The 23,732-nt window shown below is 44.2% G+C and overlaps 2 protein-coding genes across 2 annotated transcripts in view; both read right to left on the reverse strand.

The window, feature by feature from the left end:
• Nucleotides 1–5,071: 5,071 nt before the first annotated feature.
• The window catches only part of LOC112138094 (CD226 antigen), a gene marked incomplete in the record, with an annotated part of 21,867 nt that continues 3,206 nt past the window's right edge, over nt 5,072–23,732 (reverse strand). Inside the window, 2 exon segments of the mRNA XM_024260660.2 lie at nt 5,072–6,733; nt 7,299–7,635. Of these exon segments, the coding sequence (XP_024116428.1) occupies nt 6,561–6,733; nt 7,299–7,635 (510 nt within the window).
• On the reverse strand, nt 18,124–20,772 carry LOC112138093. The gene is made up of 2 exons (XM_024260659.2): nt 20,211–20,772; nt 18,124–19,654 (listed from the first exon to the last, which is right to left on the reverse strand). Exons 1-2 carry the CDS (start codon nt 20,653–20,655, stop codon nt 19,494–19,496), a joined length of 606 nt encoding a protein of 201 aa, XP_024116427.1. The 5' UTR covers nt 20,656–20,772; the 3' UTR covers nt 18,124–19,493.

Below are 23,732 nucleotides of genomic sequence, written 5' to 3' on the forward strand. Positions count from 1 at the left end.
TAACTTTTATACTTTTACACGATAATTACAGTAGATTGTAAAGAAGAAAAGTGTCTCATAATCAAAATATTCTGACTTAATTCCAAATCAAATTGATTTCATGAAAATTTAATCAGCAAACATATAGTATTATTATTATTATTTAAACAAAATCAAACCCATTTTTTATACTTTGACATCAAAATCTTTTTTAGGTTATTTGTCTTGAATCTCGGTATCAAGACTCAAACTCATTTCATGATTTGTTGCCGTGGTAACAGAAAGAAAACTTAACTTGTGATTTATGGATAGAAAGAGCTGCATTTGTCTGCTAACATAAGACTGGAGTTGATTTGATTTTATGAAATAGTTCTGGAAATTGTTATAATATTTTCTCTGATTAATCATTACAGAAAATATCTGATGAAAACTGACATCATAAATGTTTAGATACTGAAAAGATCGGATCACTGTCTGCATCACAAACAGAACTTGTTGAGAAACTAACAAATAACTTTGTAAAAGTCAGATTTCTTTCATATAAGTAGAACATGTTCTTGTTGACCAAACAATATTGGAATAAGAAAGATGTGGATAAATGAGGGAATAGTACAAAGATAAAATAACTGACGAATGTTCATAATCTAATGATGACCAGAGATTATTATTTTATAGATACACAAATGAGATTTATCCAAAGGAGTTTGTTGTCCAGCTGGACTCCTAAAACAACAATGGATGAAACTTATTTAATTTGTTCATTTTAATTTAAATTTTATGTTTAATCCAGCCTGAGAATATCATATATTTTTTATTTAAAACTAATTTGTTTTCTTAAAACCAATATTCTTAGAACCTTGTTTAGTTTTCCTACAACCATTTTTAGATTCTTAGGACAAATCAAAAGTTTGGTGTCATCTCCAAATACGAGGAGAAATGTGGATTTACCAACACGTACAGAATCCTAGAGCTCTCCAAATGTCTTCTTCTGTTGTGTCTCTGTTTTGTTTCCACAGGTGTTAAAGGAGGCTCCGCCCTCATCTAGAACACCTGAAACCATCCCTCCTCCTCTACTGTATATATGACTTAAGTAGTGAAGGAATCTAGACCAAACTAGGAGTTTTGATTGGCTAAAGAACGATGAGATCTGGACTCTGGATCTGCTCGTACAGATCAGGTGGAACCAGAACAGGTTTGAACCGGTTTCTGGAACCCAAAGATTCAAGTGAAGAACTCAGAGTCTACTCAAACACAGTTAATGTTGAGGTCTGTCTGCCTCCTAAAGGTGAGGTTCTCCTCCTATGACCCTTTGACCTTTGCTCCAGTAGCTGTGGCTCATGCACAAGTTCTTCCTCATTTGTTGGATCAATAAAGTTCTATTTTAAACACATGGATTCATCGTGATTGTGAAAAAGTAAATAAAGTTTCTCATGAATTCAGTTGTTTCTCCTCTTCAGCTCTAACCTAAACTACAGCAACAGCTCCCTCTGCTGGAGGAAACTGAACTGCAGGAAGTCCAAAGGATTCAGTTTGATGGATCATCAAACATGAATTTATGATCATTAGAAACAGTTTTAGTCATAACTGATACAAACTCTGATCATCTGATCTTCAGTCTGGTGACCTTCATCTCTGAGAAACAAACAGAACCAGAGGAACTGCTGCTTCCAGAGGCAGCAGACAGGAGAGAACGTGTCAGAGAACATGCTGGAACAAGAAGACGGAGAACGTTCTGGAGGAATGTGAGGCCTTCAGACCTGCTGCAGTCTGGACCTCACACCACCTTTGGCTCCTCCCCTTTTCTCCCAGGTGGAGAGAACCTGTCTTCAGCTTCACACTGAGACCTGCAGTCACATGTCTGAGTCGACCAATCAGCAGAGAGGAGACGTCGGCCTTCAGAGAAGAATGTAGGAGCTGCTCAGACCTGCAGGAGCCAGCAGCTGCTCATCGCTCTGACGGACCAGAACATGAAGGTCCTGCAGAACGGCAGCTGCTCTGACGGACGGAGACGAGCTCAGATCAACTCAGACAGAAGAAGAGCTTCCTTCAGACAGGTTTTTATTGGAATCAGAACAGTTTATGGATCAGAACATTTCTCCTCCAGCAGCAGGAACGTCTGCTGACCTCCAGAAGGTCACGGTACAGGAACACTACGGGGTCAAATGAGGGTCACTTTCAGTCTGGTTTCTGGTTCTGTTCCTCTGCAGGACCACGCCAGCAGACGCAGTTCTGCAGAGGAAGTGACATCATCATGACCTCTGTCACCACATGTCAATCATGTCCTGTAGCCCCGCCCCCTCTCTGAATCTGAGCTGTCGGTAGAGACAGTGAAGTATCAGCTTTAAATGGAGGTTTAGCTTGAACGTTGACCCTGATTTGACCTCAGATGACCCATGAAGCCCCTCCCCCAACATGAATGATGACGAAGAACACTTGAGGAATTTCAATAGCATGTAACACACTCAAAATGATGTAAAAAAATAAATAATTTCAAAATAAAAGCATAAAGTCGGAACGTTCCAGGTGCTTTGATCTTTTTTGGTTTCAACCATTGACTGTATCTAGAGAACTGGACTGAGTGACTCCACCCCCTGGCGTTCCAAACAGGAAGTACCCCAACAGACTTCTTTAGAAACAATCAGCTGTTCCTGTCGTTCTATTGGTCAGAATAAACATTCTGGATCAGATTCCTTTAGAGCAGGGGTCACCAACCTTTTTGAAACTGCGGGCTACTTCATGGGTACTGAATCATACGAAGGGCTACCAGTTTGAAATAATAAATTTGCTTAGTTTGCCTTTAGTTCTTCATTATTAATAATAATAATGATACTTCTCTATGTGAAGACACTGATTTCTTAGCATAATTATCAATAATGACAACAAGCTAGGAAACAGATATCAATATTCAGAACTTTATTAATCTCAACAGATCTTGTCACATTTTGAGGTAATAACCAAATGAAATGTTTTTAACAAAATCATAACTATTATTATTAATTATTAATTAATTATAACTATTATTTGTGGATCTACGCTCCTCAAACGCTTTAATTCAGTCTCATGCACCCGTCCCTTTATTTTCCTTAAACCTCCGAACAGGTTGATTGACAGATCCCACAGCAGACAAGAATCTGCGCATGGTGCGTTCACTGACCTCTGGACATAAGCGAACAGCCACTCGGCCCAACTCACTCCACTAAACTTTGTCATTTTTAAACAATCCGCAAAACAAATCAGTTTTTCAGAGAAAACGTCGACACTATTTAATCAATCGATTATATCCTGATCAGTGCCGGTGTTCTATGTTTTCTCTGATAAACTGCTTCGTTTTACTGCTGATATCCGGGGCTCAGTGAACGCACCATGCAGAAACACTCAGCAGCTCTTCTGTTTCATTACACATGAAACTTTAACCAAATTCTAGGAATTTAGAAAAAAAAAGTATCGCAATGATACGGTTTCATAATAATGCGATAAAACACAAACCAACTCACGCAATAAGTCATTATAAACACGGCAATATGTGTTTTTTTTATTTGATCGTCTAAAAAGGAGCATTTGAGTGACGTCTATGTGAAAAAAAAAACGTTTGGAAATGACACTGTTTCCATTAAATTATAATTTTGCGATAAATCACAAACCAACTCACGCGATAAGTCATTAAAAACACGGCGATGAACGACAACAAGTATTTTATTTCATTCACTAAAAGGGAGCATGTGGGTGACGTCACAGCTCTGTCTGGGTCGCACGTGCAGCGCAGCTCGACTCAGAAGAGGGAGGAGTCTGTTCAGCGGTTAAAGGAAAAAGCAGCAAATAAGCATCTGGACCTTTTTTCTGTTTGAAAACACCACAGCATAAATTCAAGTTTCTGTCACGGCGCTCGCGCTCACGAGACTTCAGGCTCCAAGCTGCAAAAGTGCGTCTGCAGATGAAGCGATGAGGAAAGGAGGAGGAGCTGCTGCGCGATTCTGTATGACCCGCAATACAGAATCGATGGGTACCGAGAGGTCCAGAAAAACAAAATTTTCGAGCAACTCACAAGTGAGTTGCGCTATTTTTAGAAGAGACCTGCGGGCGACTGATGTGGTGCCCGCGGGCGACGTGTTGGTGACCCCTGCTTTAGAACGTCTGACAGGATACTTTAAGTTCTAAACGGACCAATCAGAGGCCTCAGGAAAAGTAGGCGGAGCCTGCAAAGGCTCAAAACGTTTGGCAGATTTCAACTGGACTCCCAACAGCCACCTTCCTGATTGGAGAGAGTGGGTACCATAGAAACACACTCAGACCGACTGACCAATCACTGACGATGACTGGGTCCAACATGGCGGTGTCCAGGTAGTGAAGAAAAAAAATGGCGGCTGAGTCGACTTCATCTGGTTGGAAACGGAAAAAAAAACATTCTCTATGGATGTCACTCAATCCAGTTCTCATATACAGTCGATGTTCTTCCCTCTGTGACCTTTGACCTGGATCTGGCCTCCTGCATTAAGGCTTGAAGGTTTCTCGCTACAGTAGAACATGATTGTTCATCTTCATCTAAATCCTAAAATACTGACTTTGGTTTAAAGAAGAAACTTCCAGAGTCTGTGATCCTTCCTGATCCTCAGATCTTCTCCTGTTGATCCAATCGTCTGGTTTCTTCCTCCTGACTGTTGACCTGCAGAGCTGCAGCTCTCAGTGATTGTACATGTGGAACAGGTTCTGGAGTTCATGTCATTCCAGTGTTCTCTTGGTTCCTCTTCAGTTCTCACTGGAACCACATGAACTGAGAGCATCAGTCGTTGAAAGAAGGGGTCATCAGAGGTCAGCTGCTGTAAAGGGTTAACCTCACAGATCCTCTGTGGGTTTGTCTGAGGACTCTGCAGGAAAACCTCTGGACTTCTTCCTGTAGATCCACAGAACCACAACCAGAACCACAACCAGAACCGGCAGAGCAATCAGACCCAGAAGACCACGACCGGCTCCATCTTTGACTCCATCTCCATCATCGCTCTGATGGGCCAGAACCTGCAGGTCCTGTAGAACAGAAGCTGCTCCTCCTCACCCCTCATCGGAGACGAGCTCAGATCAACTCAGACAGAAGAAGAGCTTCCTTCAGACAGGTTTTTATTGGAATCAGAGCAGTTTATGGATCAGAACATTTCTCCTCCAGCAGCAGGAACGTCTGCTGACCTCCAGAAGGTCACGGTACAGGAACACTACGGGGTCAAATGAGGGTCACTTTCAGTCTGGTTTCTGTTCTGTTCCTCTGCAGGACCATGACAGCAGACGCAGTTCTGCAGAGGAAGTGACATCATCATGACCTCTGTCACCACATGTCAATCATGTCCTGTAGCCCCGCCCCCTCTCTGAATCTGAGCTGTCAGTAGAGACGGTGAAGTATCAGCTTTAAATGGAGGTTCAGCTTGAACGTTGACCCTGATTTGACCTCAGATGACCCCATGAAGCCCCTCCCCCAACATGAATGATGACGAAGAACACTTGAGGAATTTCAATAACATGTAACACACTCAAAATGATGTAAAAAAATAAATAATTTCAAAGCGGAACGTTTCAGGTGCTTTGACCTTTTTTGGTTTCAACCATTGACTGTATCTAGAGAACTGGACTGAGTGACTCCACCCCCTGGTGTTCCAAACAGGAAGTATCCCCACAGACTTCTATAGAAACAATCAGCTGTTCCTGTCGTTCTATTGGTCAGAATAAACATTCTGGATCAGATTCCTTTAGAACATCTGACAGGATACTTTAAGTTCTAAACGGACCAATCAGAGGCCTCAGGAAAAGTGGGCGGAGCCTGCAAAGGCTCAAAACGTTTGACAGATTTCAACTGGAAGGGGTGTGGCCTTCCAAACAGCCACATTCCTGATTGGAGAGAGTGGTTACCATAGAAACACACTCAGACCGACTGACCAATCACTGACGATGACTGGCTCCAACATGGCGGTGTCCATGTAGCAAAAAAAATAAAATGGCGGCTGAGTTGACTTCATCTGGTTGGAACCGGAAAAAAAAATTCTCTATGGATGTCACTCAATCCAGTTCTCACATACAGTCGATGTTCGTCCCTCTGTGACCTTTGACCTGGATCTGGCCTCCTGCATTAAGGCTTGAAGGTTTAATAATACTGACTTTGGTTTAAAGTGGATCCAGAATCCAGAGTCTGTGATCCTTCTGGATCTGCAGATCTTCTCCTGTTGAAGGTTTGACCTTTGACCTAGATCTGGCCTCCTGCATTAAGGCTTGAAGGTTTCTCGCTACAGTAGAACATGATTGTTCATCTTCATCTAAATCCTAAAATACTGACTTTGGTTTAAAGAAGAAACTTCCAGAGTCTGTGATCCTTCCTGATCCTCAGATCTTCTCCTGTTGATCCAATCGTCTGGTTTCTTCCTCCTGACTGTTGACCTGCAGAGCTGCAGCTCTCAGTGATTGTACATGTGGAACAGGTTCTGGAGTTCATGTCATTCCAGTGTTCTCTTGGTTCCTCTTCAGTTCTCACTGGAACCACATGAACTGAGAGCATCAGTCGTTGAAAGAAGGGGTCATCAGAGGTCAGCTGCTGTAAAGGGTTAACCTCACAGATCCTCTGTGGGTTTGTCTGAGGATTCTGCAGGAAAACCTCTGGACTTCTTCCTGTAGATCCACAGAACCACAACCAGAACCACAACCAGAACCGGCAGAGCAATCAGACCCAGAAGACCACGACCGGCTCCATCTTTGACTCCATCTTCATCTTCTCCTTTATCTCCTGCAGAGACAGAGATGATGATGAAGATCAGAATGTTCTCCTCTTCCTCATCAGCTGCTTCCTGCAGAGTCTCATCAACAACATCTTCAGAAAACACGTCTGATCTGAGACCTTTCACTCTGACATACATTCACTCTCATCCACACAGAAGGTTCCATCATAATCCTTCTCTTCTCTCTTCTCCTCCCTTTGAAGGTTTCAGTTTCAGTCCAAGTGTGTTTTTGAATCCCACCTCCAAACGGAGGATATAAAGTCCTACCTCATGAGGTTAAACCTTGTCGTACTAAGAAGTTCTTGTCTTCACGTGGATGCTCCACAGAAGTTTACATTTAAATGTGAGTAATGACTTCATGTTGTAGCGTGACCTTTTAATGTTCTAAATCTGCTGTTTATTCAAGCGCTAGAAGCTCCTCGCTAACGCTAGCAGACCGGTGATGTTGATGACATCATCGAATGAAAGTCACGTCTGAACATTAGACAGTAGGTTTCATAACCATCGTTTGGAGGGATAAATGACGGGGGAGGGGAAGGATTCTTCTGATTGGACCAAACAGTCACTGCTCACCTGGAGGAATCACTGACAGGTTGATGGTGGAGATCAGATTCCTGTTTCTCTGTGGATCATTCTCTAGTCTGACTCTACACTCGTATGTTCCAGTGTCATCGACCGTCACGTTCTTCAGAACCACAGACAGATCTCCATCCTTCATCTGACTGTTCTTCAGAAACACTCGGTTCCTGAAAGATTTATGCTGAGCTGATGGAAATGATCGTCCATCTCTGATCACAAACAGATTCATCTCCTCAGGATCATCTTTACTCCACAGTAGAAGTGCGATCTTGCCGATGTGAAGATATTTACATCTCAGAGTGACATCCTGTCCAGGTTCAGCTCTGATGTTCTGTTGATCTGCAGGAGAAGAAAAAAAAAGTTGGACAGCGTGGATGAGAAGATCCAGAACATTCCTGATCCTCAGAAGAACAAAGATCTAACCAGAGAGTTACCATCAGGAATCCATTTTCAGAGAACTTCTCAAACTAAAAATGTCCAGAAGTCAAAACAATAAAAGTTCTGAGTCTCAGAAAGTTCCAGGAAAGTCTGTCAGAGTTTCAGATGGAAGATCTAGAAATGGAGGATCAGGAACATCTGAGATGATGGAGAGACTCATCCTGAAGATCATCCTGAATGTCAATGCAGGTCTCTGCTTCTATTTCCTGTCTGCAGCTGTTGGACCACAGAGCCCGTCCTCTGGGACTTCAGAGAGCAGCACGGTCACAGATCTGGTTCTACTTTCAGAGATGATCCGCTTCAACCAGAACCAGTTGTGGATCTTCTCCTGGTGGGTGGAGATCTCCATCCAGAAGGTGATCTAAGGCTAGCTGGTCTCCGTCTGCCGTTAAGTGATCGCTCTACTGATCCATCCCGGTGAAGAGGGGGTGGAGTCCAGAAGAGAAGCTCTCAGTTTACAGAGAACCCACATGTCTGGACCCGGGTCCAAATCCTGAAACGGGTTCTAACTGTCTTTAACAACGCTGCCACAAACAGGAGCTGTGTAGTAGTAGTTTAAATAATGTTCATATAAAAAAATAAAAAAGAAATCAGTTGTTCTGCCGAATGAAATATAACTATGTATTTAAAATAAAAAAGTTAAAACAGTGGGATTTGAACCTGGTTAAACATATGTAAGTATTGTACATTATCCTACGCCACTGGCTAATTCTTCTACAGTCAGTGTTCTGGAGGCTAATAAAGGTAACCATCAGACTGAACGTTCACACCAGATTATCATCACACATTCGTTCATTCATAGATTTCCCACGTTAAGGTAAAAAAAGAAATGAAAAAAAATTTCCACTATTTTTCACGCACCTAGGTATGTGAAATTTGTTCTCCGCATTTGACCCATCCCCTGGGGGAGCGGTGAGCTGCAGACACAGCTGCGCTCGGGAACCATTTGGTGGTTTAACCCCCCAGTCCAAGTCCTTAGTGCTGAGTGTCAAACAGGGAGACACTGGGTCCATTTTTAAACCTTCCAATCTCAGGGCGGACACTCTACCACAAGGCCACTGAGCTGGTCAAAGAGCAAGCGTACTAGTCATTTGGTCACAGGAGATAACTGGAGCATCAGCAGTGTTTCAGCCGTTTTATCCAAGCACAAGAACGTTTTCTACTCCTGTATTTAATACAACGAGTTGACACTTTAAACGAACTAGAACAGTTTTGGACGCGTGGTTTATACCTGATAAAACTCTGGTTTTTACACCCGTCTATGGACAACGTCAGACTATGATAGAACAGACGAAACAGACAATTTCTGATTGTAAATATACCAGTCAGTGAATGCACTGGGACTGAAGTTACCGCCCTTATCAATTCTGATTGGTTCTTCATGTTAGCCCCGCCCCAACGGGGGCCAATATTTTCAAACTGAAATTTTCAGATACAAAAACAAAAAAAGAGTTTAAAGGGAAGATAAGGTTTGAAACTGGAAACAGTTTTGAATTTTGACTTTTGAAACCTAAAAAGCAGAACTGGTCCTTGTGTTAGCCGTACCCCAACGCGCCACAAGAGGTTCAAAAGGTTTGTTACGGAAAAAAGAGTTAGAGTGGAAAAAAAGATTTGAAACTGAAAAATAAGATTTTTTTTGAAACCTAAAAAACATAACATTTGAAATTGAAACTAACTAGATAAAGTTCATTTTCGAATAAATAAGGTTTTGGATATTTATATTTTTTTCATTTTAATTTATTTGGGTTTCAATTAATATCGTCCCCGATTTAGCTCCATACATGAGAAGTTTCTGTTTTGTTCCCTCTGTCTTGACGACACTGGTCTGTTGGAGTTTGTTGACGGTCCCTTACGTTCAGCGCTGGTCTGGATTCTCATTGAAAAGGATTGAGCGGTCGTTCACTCGTAACATGGGCCGCGAATAATGGAAGTGAGAAATGTGAAGTGTTGGTTGGTTTACCGGTTCTTCTTTAGTTGAGGCGTTTGAGCAAATCTTGTCGCTTTTCCCTGAATGTGTCGAGCTAAAAAAAAACTCCTCGTTCTGAGACTCGTCGTATGGTCAAGAACGAGGAAAGAGCGGACATCCTGACGAACCAACCCACGATTAGAGGATAACGGATACAAGGATGTTGATATTATTTAGTAATATAATGAGGAAGGAGCGGCTCGTTAACCGGAAGTTCTGGTTCTGGACTCGCGGTTCGTCTCAAAGTCTCCGAGTCTTTGCTAACATCACCTGGTATTTTCTTAAAGCTCTGAATGATCTCACCTGCTGAAGATCCACCAGAAACCCCCATCAGAGCCAAGACAACTACGATCAACATTACTTTGGACCGTTAGAGATTCTTCTTCTGCTGATTCTTGATTTTTAGCGCTGAACTTTTGTCTGCATGTCTGCCTCCTGCCGGTGAGGAGGATATCGACAGAATCATTCTTACTGTTTTAATGTTACTGTTTTTATCTGGTCTTTCTTTCGCCTTTATTCCTCCTAATCAGTCTTTGAAAATCTTTTTTTCTCCAAGTTTTTCTTAGATATTGTTGTTACACACCCTGCCTCAGTTCTTCTGGTGTTACATGCTGCAGATCTGTTTTTCCACCTGCCCTGTTATCCTGTTCATCTGGCTGGTGAGGACAATAATCTCAATAAAGAATCTGCTGAGTGTTTAACTGTCTTACGGGGTCCAGATGACTCTTATATTGATGTGTGATCTCTACCATGACAAATGAGGACACAACTTAATGTCAGCCACAGACACCAGTGAAGATAAAAATAGTATTAGGGCCACCCAAAGAAAGTAATATTACAAGTTTTTTCTCTTGAATTTACAACTTTATATCTCGGAAATTTACGAGTGGACGGATGGGTGTTGTGGGCATACTCAATCCAGACGAGAAAGGCTGACCAGTCTGAGGGATTCTGAGCGGCCACACAGCGAAGGGCCACCTCCAACTCCTTGTTAGCCCTTTCAGCCTGGCCGTTGGATTGGGGGTGGTATCCTGAAGTAAGGCTGACCGTAGCACCAAAGGCAGAACAAAAGGCTCTCCAAACTTGGGAAACGAACTGAGGTCCACGATCTGAAACGATGTCCTTAGGTATGCCATGGTGGCGGAAAACCTGATTGACCAGTTTGTTTGCGGTTTCCATAGCAGAGAGGGAGCTGAGGCAGAGCAATGAATTGAGCGGACTTAGAGAAACGGTCGATTACGGTGAGGATGACAGTATTACCGTTGGAAGGAGGTAGGCCGGTGGCAAGATCCAGTGCGATGTGAGACCACGGTCGACTAGGTGTGGGTAGAGGGTGGAGCAGACCTGACTGCGGAGTATTGGATGTCTTGGATCTGGCGCAGGTGGAACAAGCAGCAATGTATTCTCGGACATCTTTCTGCATGGAAGGCCAGAAAAAACGTCTGCACAGCAGGGTCAGAGTTCTGTGGACTACGGCATGACAGGATACGCGGGAGGCTTGACCCCAGGTAATAACGTCGGACCTGAGGGCAGTGGGAACAAACAGGGTTCCAGGAGGGCACGGCACATGATTAGGTTCCTCACCTTGAGCTTGACGTACGTGGGTCTCAGTCTCCCATGTTAATAAACCAACAATGCAGTCGGGAGGTATAATGGTGGTGTCAGTGGAATCCTCTAAGGGCGTTGAACTGTCTGGAGAGAGCGTCGGGTTTGAGATTGCGGCTGCCAGGTCTGTAAGTGATAGTGAAATCGAAGCGGTCAAAGAAGAGGCACCAACATGCTTGACGTGAGTTGAGTCTCTTAGCAGTACGTAGATAAGCGAGGTTCTTGTGGTCCGTCCAAACAATGAATGGTTGTGCCGCCCCCTCCAGCCAATGACGCCACTCCTCCAAAGCCAGTTTTATGGCCAACAGCTCTCGATTTCGGATGTCGTAATTCTGCTCGGCTGGGGAAAGTTTCTTAGAGAAGAAAGCACAAGGTTTTAATTTGCCAGTCTTTTCTTCTCTCTGTGATAGGACAGCACCAACACTGGAATCTGAAGCGTCCACCTCCACTATGAACTGTCGCTTGGGGTCTGGTTGTATGAGGATAGGAGCTGAGACGAAGTAGGTTTTCAGTGTGTCAAAGGCCTTCTGGGCCTCAGGAGTCCACCTGAAGGTTTGAAGTGAAGACGTTAGCTTGGTTAACGGAGAAGGAATTTGGCTGAAGTTCCGTATAAACCTACTATAAAAATTGGCGAAATCCGGAAATTGTTGGAGCTTCTTCCTACTGGAAGGAGGCTCCCACTTGGCAACAGTGTCAATTTTAGAAGGGTCGGGTCGCATTTGTCCTGCCTCAAAAACATACCTCAGAAAGGAGATGGTGAAAACATGGAACTCGCACTTTTCGGCCTTAACATAGAGCTGGTTCTCTAAAAGGCGTTCCAGCACACAACGGACATGGATTTTATGTTGATTGAGATCACGGGAGTACACTGATGTCATCTAAATAGACGAAAACATAACAATTAATAAAGTCCCGGAGAACGTCATTAACTAGGTGCTGGAAGACTGTGGGAGCGTTAGTTAGCCCAAACGGCATAACGAGGTATTCAAAATGTCCCATTGGTGTGTTAAATGCAGTCTTCCACTCGTCACCTTCCTTTATACGGACCAGGTGGTAGGCATTCCTCAAGTCAAGCTTGGAGACGACTTGGGCGTCTTGAACGGAGTCTAGAGCAGAACAGAGGAGAGGTAAGGAATACTTGTTCTTGACAGTGATTTGATTTAAAGCTCGATAATCGATGCATGGTCGCAGTGTGCCATCTTTCTTGCCAACAAAGAAAAAACCTGCTCCCACAGGAGAAGAAGAGGGGCGAATGAGACCAGAGGAAAGGGCCTCCTGAATGTACTTCTCCGTGGCTTCTTTTCGGGACTGGACAGGTTAAACAGACGACCCTTGGGAAGACTAGCCCCTGTGAGCAGCTCAATGGAGCAGTCGTAGGGTCTGTGGGGTGGCAGGGAGCATGCCTTGGTTTTGCTAAAAACTGGCTTGAGATCGTGGTAGCAACTGGGTGCCTTAGATAAATCAATAGTCTCTTTACAGTCAGACAGATGAGATTTAACAGAGGGGGGGGCTGACTGGAGGCAATTGGCCAGACAGAAATCACTCCAGTCAGTGATTCGTCGTTGGACCCAGTCAACCTGAGGGTTATGTAATTGGAGCCATGGACAGCCTAACACGATGGGGTTCTGACGGGCTTGAGTTATGTAAAACTGCACGTGTTCTCTGTGATTACCTGAGGTTATTAGAAGGATAGGGCGAGTGCGATGGGTGATGCGGAATAGAGGTTGACCACCTAAACCAGCAGCCTTGACAGGCGAGTCCAAAGGTTCGGTGGGTATGGACAATTGCGACACAAGACCTTGATCGATGAAACTTTGCTCCGCACCCGAATCAACCAGTGCTTGAGTTTCGTGACACTGGAACTGTAGGCAGATTTTGACAGGTAACATAAGGAAGTTCCCACAGGGGGAGACTTCCAGGGTACCCTCCCGCGGCCTGTCTTCTAACGGGCAGTACTGCCTTTTAAACGAAGAGGACATTGAGCAACATAATGGTCAGACTTGCCACAATAAAACCAGGAGCGCTCATCCCTCCTTTTCTGGGGTTCCTCTGGAGTGAGCTTGGAATGCCCAATCTGCATGGGTTCCTCACAGGGACTCCGTGTGGGTTCCTGTACTGGAGAGGGGGAGAGAGGTAGCATTAAATGGTAACTGGGGTCGAGCACAGTTCTGCGGGAGGAGGGATGTCTCTCTGCTCGTCTCTCCTTTAAACGGACGTCTGAGCGTAATGCAGCGGAGACCAGTTCTTCAAATGAGCGGGCTTCAGGTTGTGAGCATTAATGATCCTTGATGGATTCATTCAGGGATTGATAGAAAATTCCTTGTAGGGCCTTATCTGGCCAACCAGCTTCAACTGCCAGGATACGAAAGTCTATAACATGGTCTGCGACGGTGGGTTTACCTTGCTTGAGGCCCAGCAAGTGACGTGTTGCTTCATCCTCCTTACGAGGCCAATCAAAAACGAGTTTAACTTCTGCTAAGAAGTGATCAAATGGTAAGCTGGAAATTGGGTGGGATAACAGGTAAGCTTGAGCCCACTGCAAAGCTTTGCCCCTGAGGCAGTTAATAATTAGAGTGATCTTACTGATATCCGTTTGGTAGTATCTTGGTGCTTGTTGAAAAATGAGCTGGCATTGTAGAAGAAAGCCGCCGCAGGCTTCAACCTCCCCGTGGAAGACTTCTGGCTGTAGGCGGATGTTTTCGTGTGATGTAGCGGACGTGGGTCCCGGTGCGGATCCTGTTTGCGGAAGCGGCGGGATCAGGGACAGCTGTTAGATCCATAATTGCCTGTGAGACGTTGTCGATACGGCGAAACATGTCCTGCTATGTAGAGGCAAGTTGCTGTAGAGCGTCGGCCTGACGACCTAGGAGGGTGCCTTGTTGAGTGACAGCGAGACATAGACCTTCCGGGTCAGCTGGGTCTGGAATATGGCCAGTTCATGCTGTCATGGTCACGTGACGAGACAGACCCAGACGCTGGAACCCGGAAGGATGACGAGAGGCAGAAGTAGTTAGAAAAAGGTTTATTGTCCGTGGGGAATGTGGAGCTGCGGCCGGAACTTGGAATGGAGTTGCTGGCTTGAGATGGAGAATGAAGACCGGAGGTGGACTGGAGCAGCAGGATGAAACAGCCAGGTGAGTTCGGCCGATGGTGCGTGGAGTGGAGTAACTTTGGCATGGCAGGGTAGTCGAGACGTAGCTGGACCCAGGGCGGCACGTGGATTACGTAGACCGGGTAAGGTAACGAACTGGCGAAGAAAGTCCGGTGGAAGGCTTCTCTGAAGTAGGCTGGTGAAGAGGTGATGAGTGCCGACAGCTGGGTCCAATTAGGAGGTGGGGCAGGAGACAGGTGCACCATGACAAAAAGTTTATTTATAAATACTCCATTGTAAAAAAAATCCTTGAAAAAAAAAAAATTCAGGGCATTGTCTTGTGGGGTCCAGATGACCCAATTTTTAATGTATACAAGCCAAGGAGAGTGGAAGGGTTTAAGGGGCCCACGTGAAAATTCTCCTTTTTGAGGTTTTAAATGCATTTTACTGTTCATTCCTCTCTATAAATAACCCCAAAACGGCATTTTGATCTGTTCATACATTTAAGAGTAATCCTGTAAAATCCTGCACTGTCTGCAGCAGTCCCTCCCATACCAACAAAAACCAGCGGTTGGAAACGTGCTGATGTAAGATTAATGCCAACAGCTTCCTCCAGGAAGATTCTGTGCTGCAGGCTCCGCCCCCAGACTAATACAACACTCAATTTGTCCCCTTACAGTGATAATCAGCAGAAAACTTTCACTTTAGATGCAGAATACCAAATATCTTCCAGTTGTCTCATGTCTTCAATAAGTTCCAGCTCAGACAGGTGTTTGTTACTTTAGACGTGGCGGTCCTACCCTCGTTCTCTCATGGGGTCCAGATGACCCCACCCTTACATTGAGGCATTAGTCCTCACATGACAAAGGTGAAAAGACTTCATGTCCATCATTGGGCACCAGTAAAGATCAACAATCATTAAAACAAAAGTTCAGCGCTCTGTCCTGTGGGGTCCAGATGACCCCACTTTTAATGTAAACAAGCCAAGGAGAGCGGAAGAGATATGACCCCCCACCTCCTGTTCAGGTACAGCCGTGCAGAAGCTGTGTGCTGTGAAGCAGTGCAGTGATGGCCAGACCTACTAAAGGCAGATGTATCATATGTGCATCCATCTTTCAAGAAGTTTGGAATATTTTGTTGGGAGAAATACAGACAAACGGATTTTGTCATGAAATGGACAGCAGCAGCACGCAGCGGCAGGCGGAGCTTCAGGAATCGAGTCATTTTACTTCCGGGTAGAAACAAACTGACAAAATATAACTCATATTTCATAAATGATTTGTCTCTTAGTGGTCCAAATGTAATTTATGATGTTATAAATATATATACAGTATGGTAATAAAACTATTTGAACCCCAGCTGATTTTGTAAGTTTGCCCACTAAAAAAGAAATGATCAGTCTATAACTTCAATGGTAGGTTTATTTGAACAGTGAGAGACAACAATGACAAAAACAATCCAGAAAAATGTGTTTCAAAAAAAGTTATAAATTAATTTGCATTTCCATGAAGGAAATAAGTATTTGATCCCTTTGAAAAACGTGCTTCAGTACTTGGTGGCAAAACCTTTGTTGGAAATCACAGAGGTCAGCCGTTTCTTGTAGTTAGCCACAAGGTTTGCACACATCTCAGGGGTCCACGACCCATTTTCAATGCCCTGACTGAGGGAAGGAGGTTCTCACCCAGCACTTGACGATACATGGCCCCATCCATCCTCCCCTTGATGCGGTGCAATTGTCCTGTCCCCTTGGCAGAAAAACACCCCCAAAGCATAATGTTTCCACCTCCATATTTGACGGTGGGGATGGTGTTTTTGGAGTCATAGACAGCATTCCTCCTCCTCCAAACACGGCGAGTTGAGTTGATGCTAAAGAGATCAATTTTGGTCTCATCTGACCACAACACTTTCACCCAGTCTTCCTCTGCATCAGCCAGGTGTTCAGTGGCAGACTTCAAACGGGCCTGCAGATGGACTTTCTTGAGCAGGGGGACCTTGCGGGGACAGCAGGATTTCGGTCCTTCACGGCGTAGTGTGTTACCAACCGTTTTTGTGGTGACCATGGTCCCAGCTGCCTGGAGATCATTGACAAGTTCCTCCCGAGTGGTTCTGGGCTGATTCCTCACCGTTCTCATTATCATTGAAACTCCACAAGGTGAGATCTTGCATGGAGCTCCAGACCGAGGGAGATTGGCAGTTAATTTATGTTTCTTCCATTTGCGAATAATTGCACCAACTGTTGTCACCTTCTCACCCAGCTGCTTGGCGATGGTCTTGTAGCCCATTCCAGCCTTGTGTAGGTCCACAATCTTGTCCCTGACATCTTGGAAAGCTCTTTGGTCTTGGCCATGGTGCAGAGTTTGGCATCTGGATTGATTGATTTCTTCTGTGGACAGGTCTTTTTTATACAGGTAACGAGCTGAGAGGTCAATGTCAGCTTGTTACCTGTATGAGACCCACCTGGGAGCTAGAGATCTTGCTGACGGATAGGGGATCAAATACTTATTTCCTTCATGGAAATGCAAATTAATTAATAACTTTTTTTGAAACACATTTTTCTGGATTTTTTTTGTCATTGTTGTCTCTCACTATTCAGATGAACCTACCATTGAAGTTATAGACTGGTCATTTCTTTTTTAGTGGGCAAACTTACAAAATCAGCTGGGGTTCAAATAGTTTTATTACCTCACTGTAGTTCACTCTGAAAGGCTTAAGAAAATTATGGTATGGCCCCTTTAAGTAGAGGTGTGCAAAAATATTGATATTGCTATATATCGCAGTATTTAGTCCCACGATTTATTCTCGATGGGTTCTCACTAAGTATCGATCTTTTATTTTCATTTGAACAGGCTGTGAAATGCTATATTCGTCATCTTTTGGTGAGACGTTTCTCCGGAGGTAGATGGGGGCGCGCGTTGTGAGATCGCCGGTTGCGGGCAGACGAAGAAGAACAGACACAAAAGAAAACAGACATTAAAGATGGATCATAGAGGAGATCAGAAAGCCCAGACCGCCATGAACAGACAGAGACAGAGGACCCGGGACAACAGTTTAGGAAGGGACTGAAATACAGTTTATTCTGTCCAGCCGGAGAGGCGCATCCTCAGTCTGTGTTGGAGCCAGGAGCTCTCCGCGTCCTGACGCTGGGCCGGTTCTAGCTATCAGCTTGGTGGTTGGAGACCTGCCCGTGAGTCAGAGGGCAATGAGGGACGCCCGCGCGGTGTGAAAAGGTACGTATGAGAAAATCCGTGGTTAATGCGTCAAAAAAATTGTCCGCGTCAAGCACATGTCGGATTAACAAGTAATTAACGCGACAAATCTGACAGCCCTAATTACAAAACAATTTTTGTCTCTGATAGTTGATGAAACCTATAACGTGTCTGAGAACGTGCTGGAACAAGAAGACGGAGAACGTTCTGGAGGAATGTGAGGCCTTCAGACCTGCTGCAGTCTGGACCTCACACCACCTTTGGCTCCCCTTTTCTCCCAGGTGGAGAGAACCTGTCTTCAGCTTCACTCTGAGACCTGCAGTCACATGTCTGAGTCGACCAATCAGCAGAGAGGACACGTCGGCCTTCAGAGAAGAATGTAGGAGCTGCTCAGACCTGCAGGAGACACCAGGTGCTCATCGCTCTGATGGACCAGAACCTGCTGGTCCTGCAGAACAGCAGCTGCTCTGACGGACGGAGACGAGCTCAGATCAACTCAGACAGAAGAAGAGCTTCCTTCAGACAGGTTTTTATTGGAATCAGAGCAGTTTATGGATCAGAACATTTCTCCTCCAGCAGCAGGAACGTCTGCTGACCTCCAGAAGGTCACGGTACAGGAACACTACGGGGTCAAATGAGGGTCACTTTCAGTCTGGTTTCTGTTCTGTTCCTCTGCAGGACCACGCCAGCAGACGCGGTTCTGCAGAGGAAGTGACATCATCATGACCTCTGTCACCACATGTCAATCATGTCCTGTAGCCCCGCCCCCTCTCTGAATCTGAGCTGCCAGTAGAGACAGTGAAGTATCAGCTTTAAATGGAGGTTTGACTTGAACGTTGACCCTGATTTGACCTCAGATGACCCCATGAAGCCCCTCCCCCAACATGAATGATGACGAAGAACACTTGAGGAATTTCAATAACATGTAACACACTCAAAATGATGTAAAAAAAATAAATAATTTCAAAATAAAAGCATAAAGGCGGAACCTTCCAGGTGCTTTGATCTTTTTTGGTTTCAACCATTGACTGTATCTAGAGAACTGGACTGAGTGACTCCACCCCCTGGCGTTCCAAACAGGAAGTACCCCCACAGACTTCTATAGAAACAATCAGCTGTTCCTGTCGTTCTATTGGTCAGAATAAACATTCTGGATCAGATTCCTTTAGAACGTCTGACAGGATACTTTAAGTTCTAAACGGACCAATCAGAGGCCTCAGGAAAAGTAGGCGGAGCCTGCAAAGGCTCAAAACGTTTGACAGATTTCAACTGGAAGGGGTGTGGCCTTCCCAACAGCCACATTGCTGATTGGAGAGAGTGGTTACCATAGAAACACACACAGACCGACTGACCAATCACTGACGATGACTGGCTCCAACATGGCGGTGTCCAGGTAGCAAAAAAAAAAAATGGCGGCTGAGTTGACTTCATCTGGTTGGAAACGGAAAAAAACATTCTCTATGGATGTCACTCAATCCAGTTCTCACATACAGTCGATGTTCTTCCCTCTGTGACCTTTGACCTGGATCTGGCCTCCTGCATTAAGGCTTGAAGGTTTCTCGCTACAGTAGAACATGATTGTTCATCTTCATCTAAATCCTAAAATACTGACTTTGGTTTAAAGAAGAAACTTCCAGAGTCTGTGATCCTTCCTGATCCTCAGATCTTCTCCTGTTGATCCAATCGTCTGGTTTCTTCCTCCTGACTGTTGACCTGCAGAGCTGCAGCTCTCAGTGATTGTACATGTGGAACAGGTTCTGGAGTTCGTGTCATTCCAGTGTTCTCTTGGTTCCTCTTCAGTTCTCACTGGAACCACATGAACTGAGAGCATCAGTCGTTGAAAGAAGGGGTCATCAGAGGTCAGCTGCTGTAAAGGGTTAACCTCACAGATCCTCTGTGGGTTTGTCTGAGGATTCTGCAGGAAAACCTCTGGACTTCTTCCTGCAGATCCACAGAACCACAACCAGAACCACAACCAGAACTGGCAGAACCATCAGACCCAGAAGACCACGACCGACTCCATCTTCATCTTCTCCTTTATCTCCTGCAGACAGAGATGATGATGAAGATCAGAATGTTCTCCTCTTCCTCATCAGCTGCTTCCTGCAGAGTCTCATCAACAACATCTTCAGAAAACACGTCTGATCTGAGACCTTTCACTCTGACATACATTCACTCTCATCCACACAGAAGGTTCCATCATAATCCTTCTCTTCTCTCTTCTCCTCCCTTTGAAGGTTTCAGTTTCAGTCCAAGTGTGTTTTTGAATCCCACCTCCAAACGGAGGATATAAAGTCCTACCCCATGAGGCTAAACCCCGACGTACTAAGAAGGTCTTGTCTTCACGTGGATGCTCCACAGAAGTTTACATTTAAATGTGAGTAATGACTTCATGTTGTAGCGTGACCTTTTAAAGTTCTAAATCTGCTGTTTATTTAAGCGCTAGAAGCTCCACGCTAACGCTAGCAGACCGGTGATGTTGATGACATCATCGAATGAAAGTCACGTCTGAACATTAGACAGTAGGTTTCATAACCATCGTTTGGAGGGATAAATGACGGGGGAGGGGAAGGATTCTGATTGGACCAGTCACTGCTCACCTGGAGGAATCACTGACAGGTTGATGGTGGAGATCAGCTTCCTGTTTCTCTGTGGATCATTCTCTAGTCTGACTCTACACTCGTATGTTCCAGTGTCATCGACCGTCACGTTCTTCAGAACCACAGACAGATCTCCATCCTTCATCTGACTGTTCTTCAGAAACACTCGGTTCCTGAAAGATTTATGCTGATCTGCTGGAAGTGGTCGTCCATTTCTAATCACAAACATATTCATCTCCTCAAGATCATCTTTGCTCCACAGTAGAAGTGCGATTTTCCCGATCTGAAGATCTTTACATCTCAGAGTGACATCCTGTCCAGGTTCAGCTGTGATGTTCTGCAGATCTGCAGGAGAAGAAAAAAAAAGTTGGACAGCGTGGACATGAGAAGATCCAGAACATTCCTGGTCCTCAGAGGAACAAAGATCTAACCAGAGAGTTACCATCAGGAATCTATTTTCAGAGAACTTCTCAAACCAAAAATGTCCAGAAGTCAAAACAATAAAAGTTCTGAGTCTCAGAAAGTTCCAGGAAAGTCTGTCAGTTTCAGATGGAAGATCTAGAAATGGAGGATCAGGAACATCTGAGATGATGGAGAGACTCATCCTGAAGATCATCCTGAATGTCAATGCAGGTCTCTGCTTCTATTTCCTGTCTGCAGCTGTTGGACCACAGAGCCCGTCCTCTGGGACTTCAGAGAGCAGCACGGTCACAGATCTGGTTCTACTTTCAGAGATGATCCGCTTCAATCAGAACCGGTTGTGGATCTTCTCCTGGTGGGTGGAGATCTCCATCCATAAGGTGATCTAAGGCTCACAAAGTAATAACTGGTCTCCGTCTGCCGTTAAGTGATCGCTGTACTGATCCATCCCGGTGAAGAGGGGGTGGAGTCCAGAAGTGAAGCTCTCAGTTTACAGAGAACCCACATGTCTGTACGCGGGTCCAGATCCTGAAACGGGTTCTAACTGTCTTTAACAACGCTGCCACAAACAGGAGCTGTGTAGTAGTTGTTTAAAAAATGTTCATATCACAAAAATAAAAAATAAATCAGTTGTTATGCCGAATGAAATATAACTATGTATTTAAAATAAAAAATGTTAAAAGTTTAAGGAATAAGGTTACAACACTACTTAGAAAGGCTAAAGCTGATTTTTATCTTGAAACAATAAGAGCTGCAAAAGGTAACACTAGACAACTTTGGAAAAGCTTTAACAAAATTACAGGAAGTGGACAAACAAGAAGGGAAAATATAACCATAAATGTAAATGGAAAGTTAATATCTGACAGCCTTGAAGTTGGAAACTGTTTTAATGACCATTTCATCCAGTCTGTCCAATTGCTACGTAAGAAATTTCCTAAACAAGAGTATAATGAAGCCGTGACAACCAAACAGGCAGAATGAGTTGATTCTGGAACAAACAAATGAATCCAAAGTAAACAAAACTATCTCCTCACTATCAGGTTCAAGGTCAAAGGATATACACAGATCATATACAGTATTTTTAAAAACACATAAAGAAATATTATCTGCCCCAAAAACCAGAGTGATAAACACATCAATAGCTGAAAACACCTTTTCTAGAGCTTTGAAAATGGCTATAGTCACTCCTATACATAAATCAGGGGACAAGCAAGACGTCAACAATTACAGGCCAATCAGTATTATCCCTGTGATCTCAACAACCCTTGAAAAAGTGTGGTTGAGCAAATTACTCAACATCTGGAAGCTGAAGACCCACTTCATCCTATGCAGTTCGGTTTCCGAGCAAATCACTCAACCGAAACTGCCTGCTGCCTACTTACTGAGACAATAAAATCAAATCTCGACAATGGAGGGGTTGTGGGAGCAATCTTTTTAGATCTTAGCAAGGCATTCGACACGGTCAGCAATCTTATACTTCTGTCAAAATTAACTACAAATAAATTATCTGTGAACACCCTGGCCTGGCTCAAGTCATATTTGTCAGACTGTTCACAATGCGTCCGAATCAATAACACACTATCTGGTTCGGTTTCTTCCCAAATTGGACTGCCACAAGGCTCCAATATCGGTCCACTTCTGTTCTCCTTATATATAAATGACCTACCATGTGTGTGCGAGGATGTAAATTTCAGATGTATGCAGATGATACGGTCATTTATACAATGTGTTACGGCTGTGGCCGTATTTGGTTTTATTTTCTTTTGGTTCGGTGTATTTTTGTCAGAGTGGGACTTCTGTGTGTTTTTTGGATCTTTGTTTGTGTTTTTCTGTTGATTTCTTTCAGGTGTGGTGCTGGAGGTGTGGCTGAGCCACACCTCCAGCACCACATGGGGGAGCCACTGTGGCTCCCCATTGGTCAAACCTGAAGGAGGAAGCCTTCAAAAGCCCCATTTGGACCTCCAGACCATGAGAAGGGAGCTGGGCTGCAGCATGTCTCCATGCAGCTCAGTGAACTTCTCCACCTGCTTTAGTTTGTTTGTGCGCACTTTGTAGTTTCTTTGGTGTTTTGGTTTAGGTCCCACTCTGTGTTCTGTGTTTAGTGTTGGTTTAAGTTAGGTGAAGCTGTAGGGGTGAACCGGCATTTTCTGTAGTAAATCTTTTCTCTCCTGTTTCTGTTAGTCCAGGGAGGTTAGTGTTTGTCATTCTTTTACTGTTTCTTTTACAGGTAAGCTCCCTGGGTTGAGTTAGTTGGGGTTTTGTTTGTTATTTTGGCCTTGGTTCACCCTGAAGACTTTTGCTTCACTTTTAGTTATTGTTTGGTTCTTCTTGTAAATAAATATTGTTAACTTTTATGGACTACTCCTGTATTTAATACAAGATGACACTTTGAACGGGCTGGAACAGTTTTGGACGCGTGGTTTATACCTGATAAAACTCTGGTTTTTACACCCGTCTATGGACAACGTCAGACTATGATAGAACAGACGAAACAGACAATTTCTGATTGTAAATATACCAGTCAGTGAATGCACTGGGACTGAAGTTACCACCCTTAGCAATTCTGATTGGTTCTTCGTGTTAGCCCCGCCCCAACGGGGGGCAAAAGTTTTGAAACTGAAATTTTCAGATACAAAAAAAACAAACAAAAAATTTTTTTTTAAAAGAAGATAAGATTTGAATCTGAAAAAAGTTTTGAAATGTAAGTTTTAAAATATAAAAAACAGAACATTGGTCCTTGTGTTAGTCCGGGGGTCGGCAACCTGCGGCTCCGGAGCCGCATGCGGCTCTTTAAGCACTGCCTTGCGGCTCACTGGCGCTTTTTCAAAAATGTTCGAAAATAAAAAAAAATGTTGGAAGGAAATATATTTTTTGTTTTAATACGGTTTATGTAGGAGGACAAACATGACACAAACATCCTTTACGTTGCGAGATGAGTGTAGATGCTTCCACGCCGGCTGAGTCAGCGCGCAATCAAGCGCACACCCTCAATGAAAAGTCAGTGCAAACATGCACACACCAGAATTCCTGGCCCATGCGTCTGGAGCGCACGTGAGCGCACGTTGCTACGCGGGTTTTTAAGTCGGGTCGCGAGCTCCACGT

Source organism: Oryzias melastigma, unplaced genomic scaffold, assembly GCF_002922805.2.
Source record: "Oryzias melastigma strain HK-1 unplaced genomic scaffold, ASM292280v2 sc00349, whole genome shotgun sequence".
Classification (NCBI taxonomy): Eukaryota; Metazoa; Chordata; class Actinopteri; order Beloniformes; family Adrianichthyidae; genus Oryzias; species Oryzias melastigma.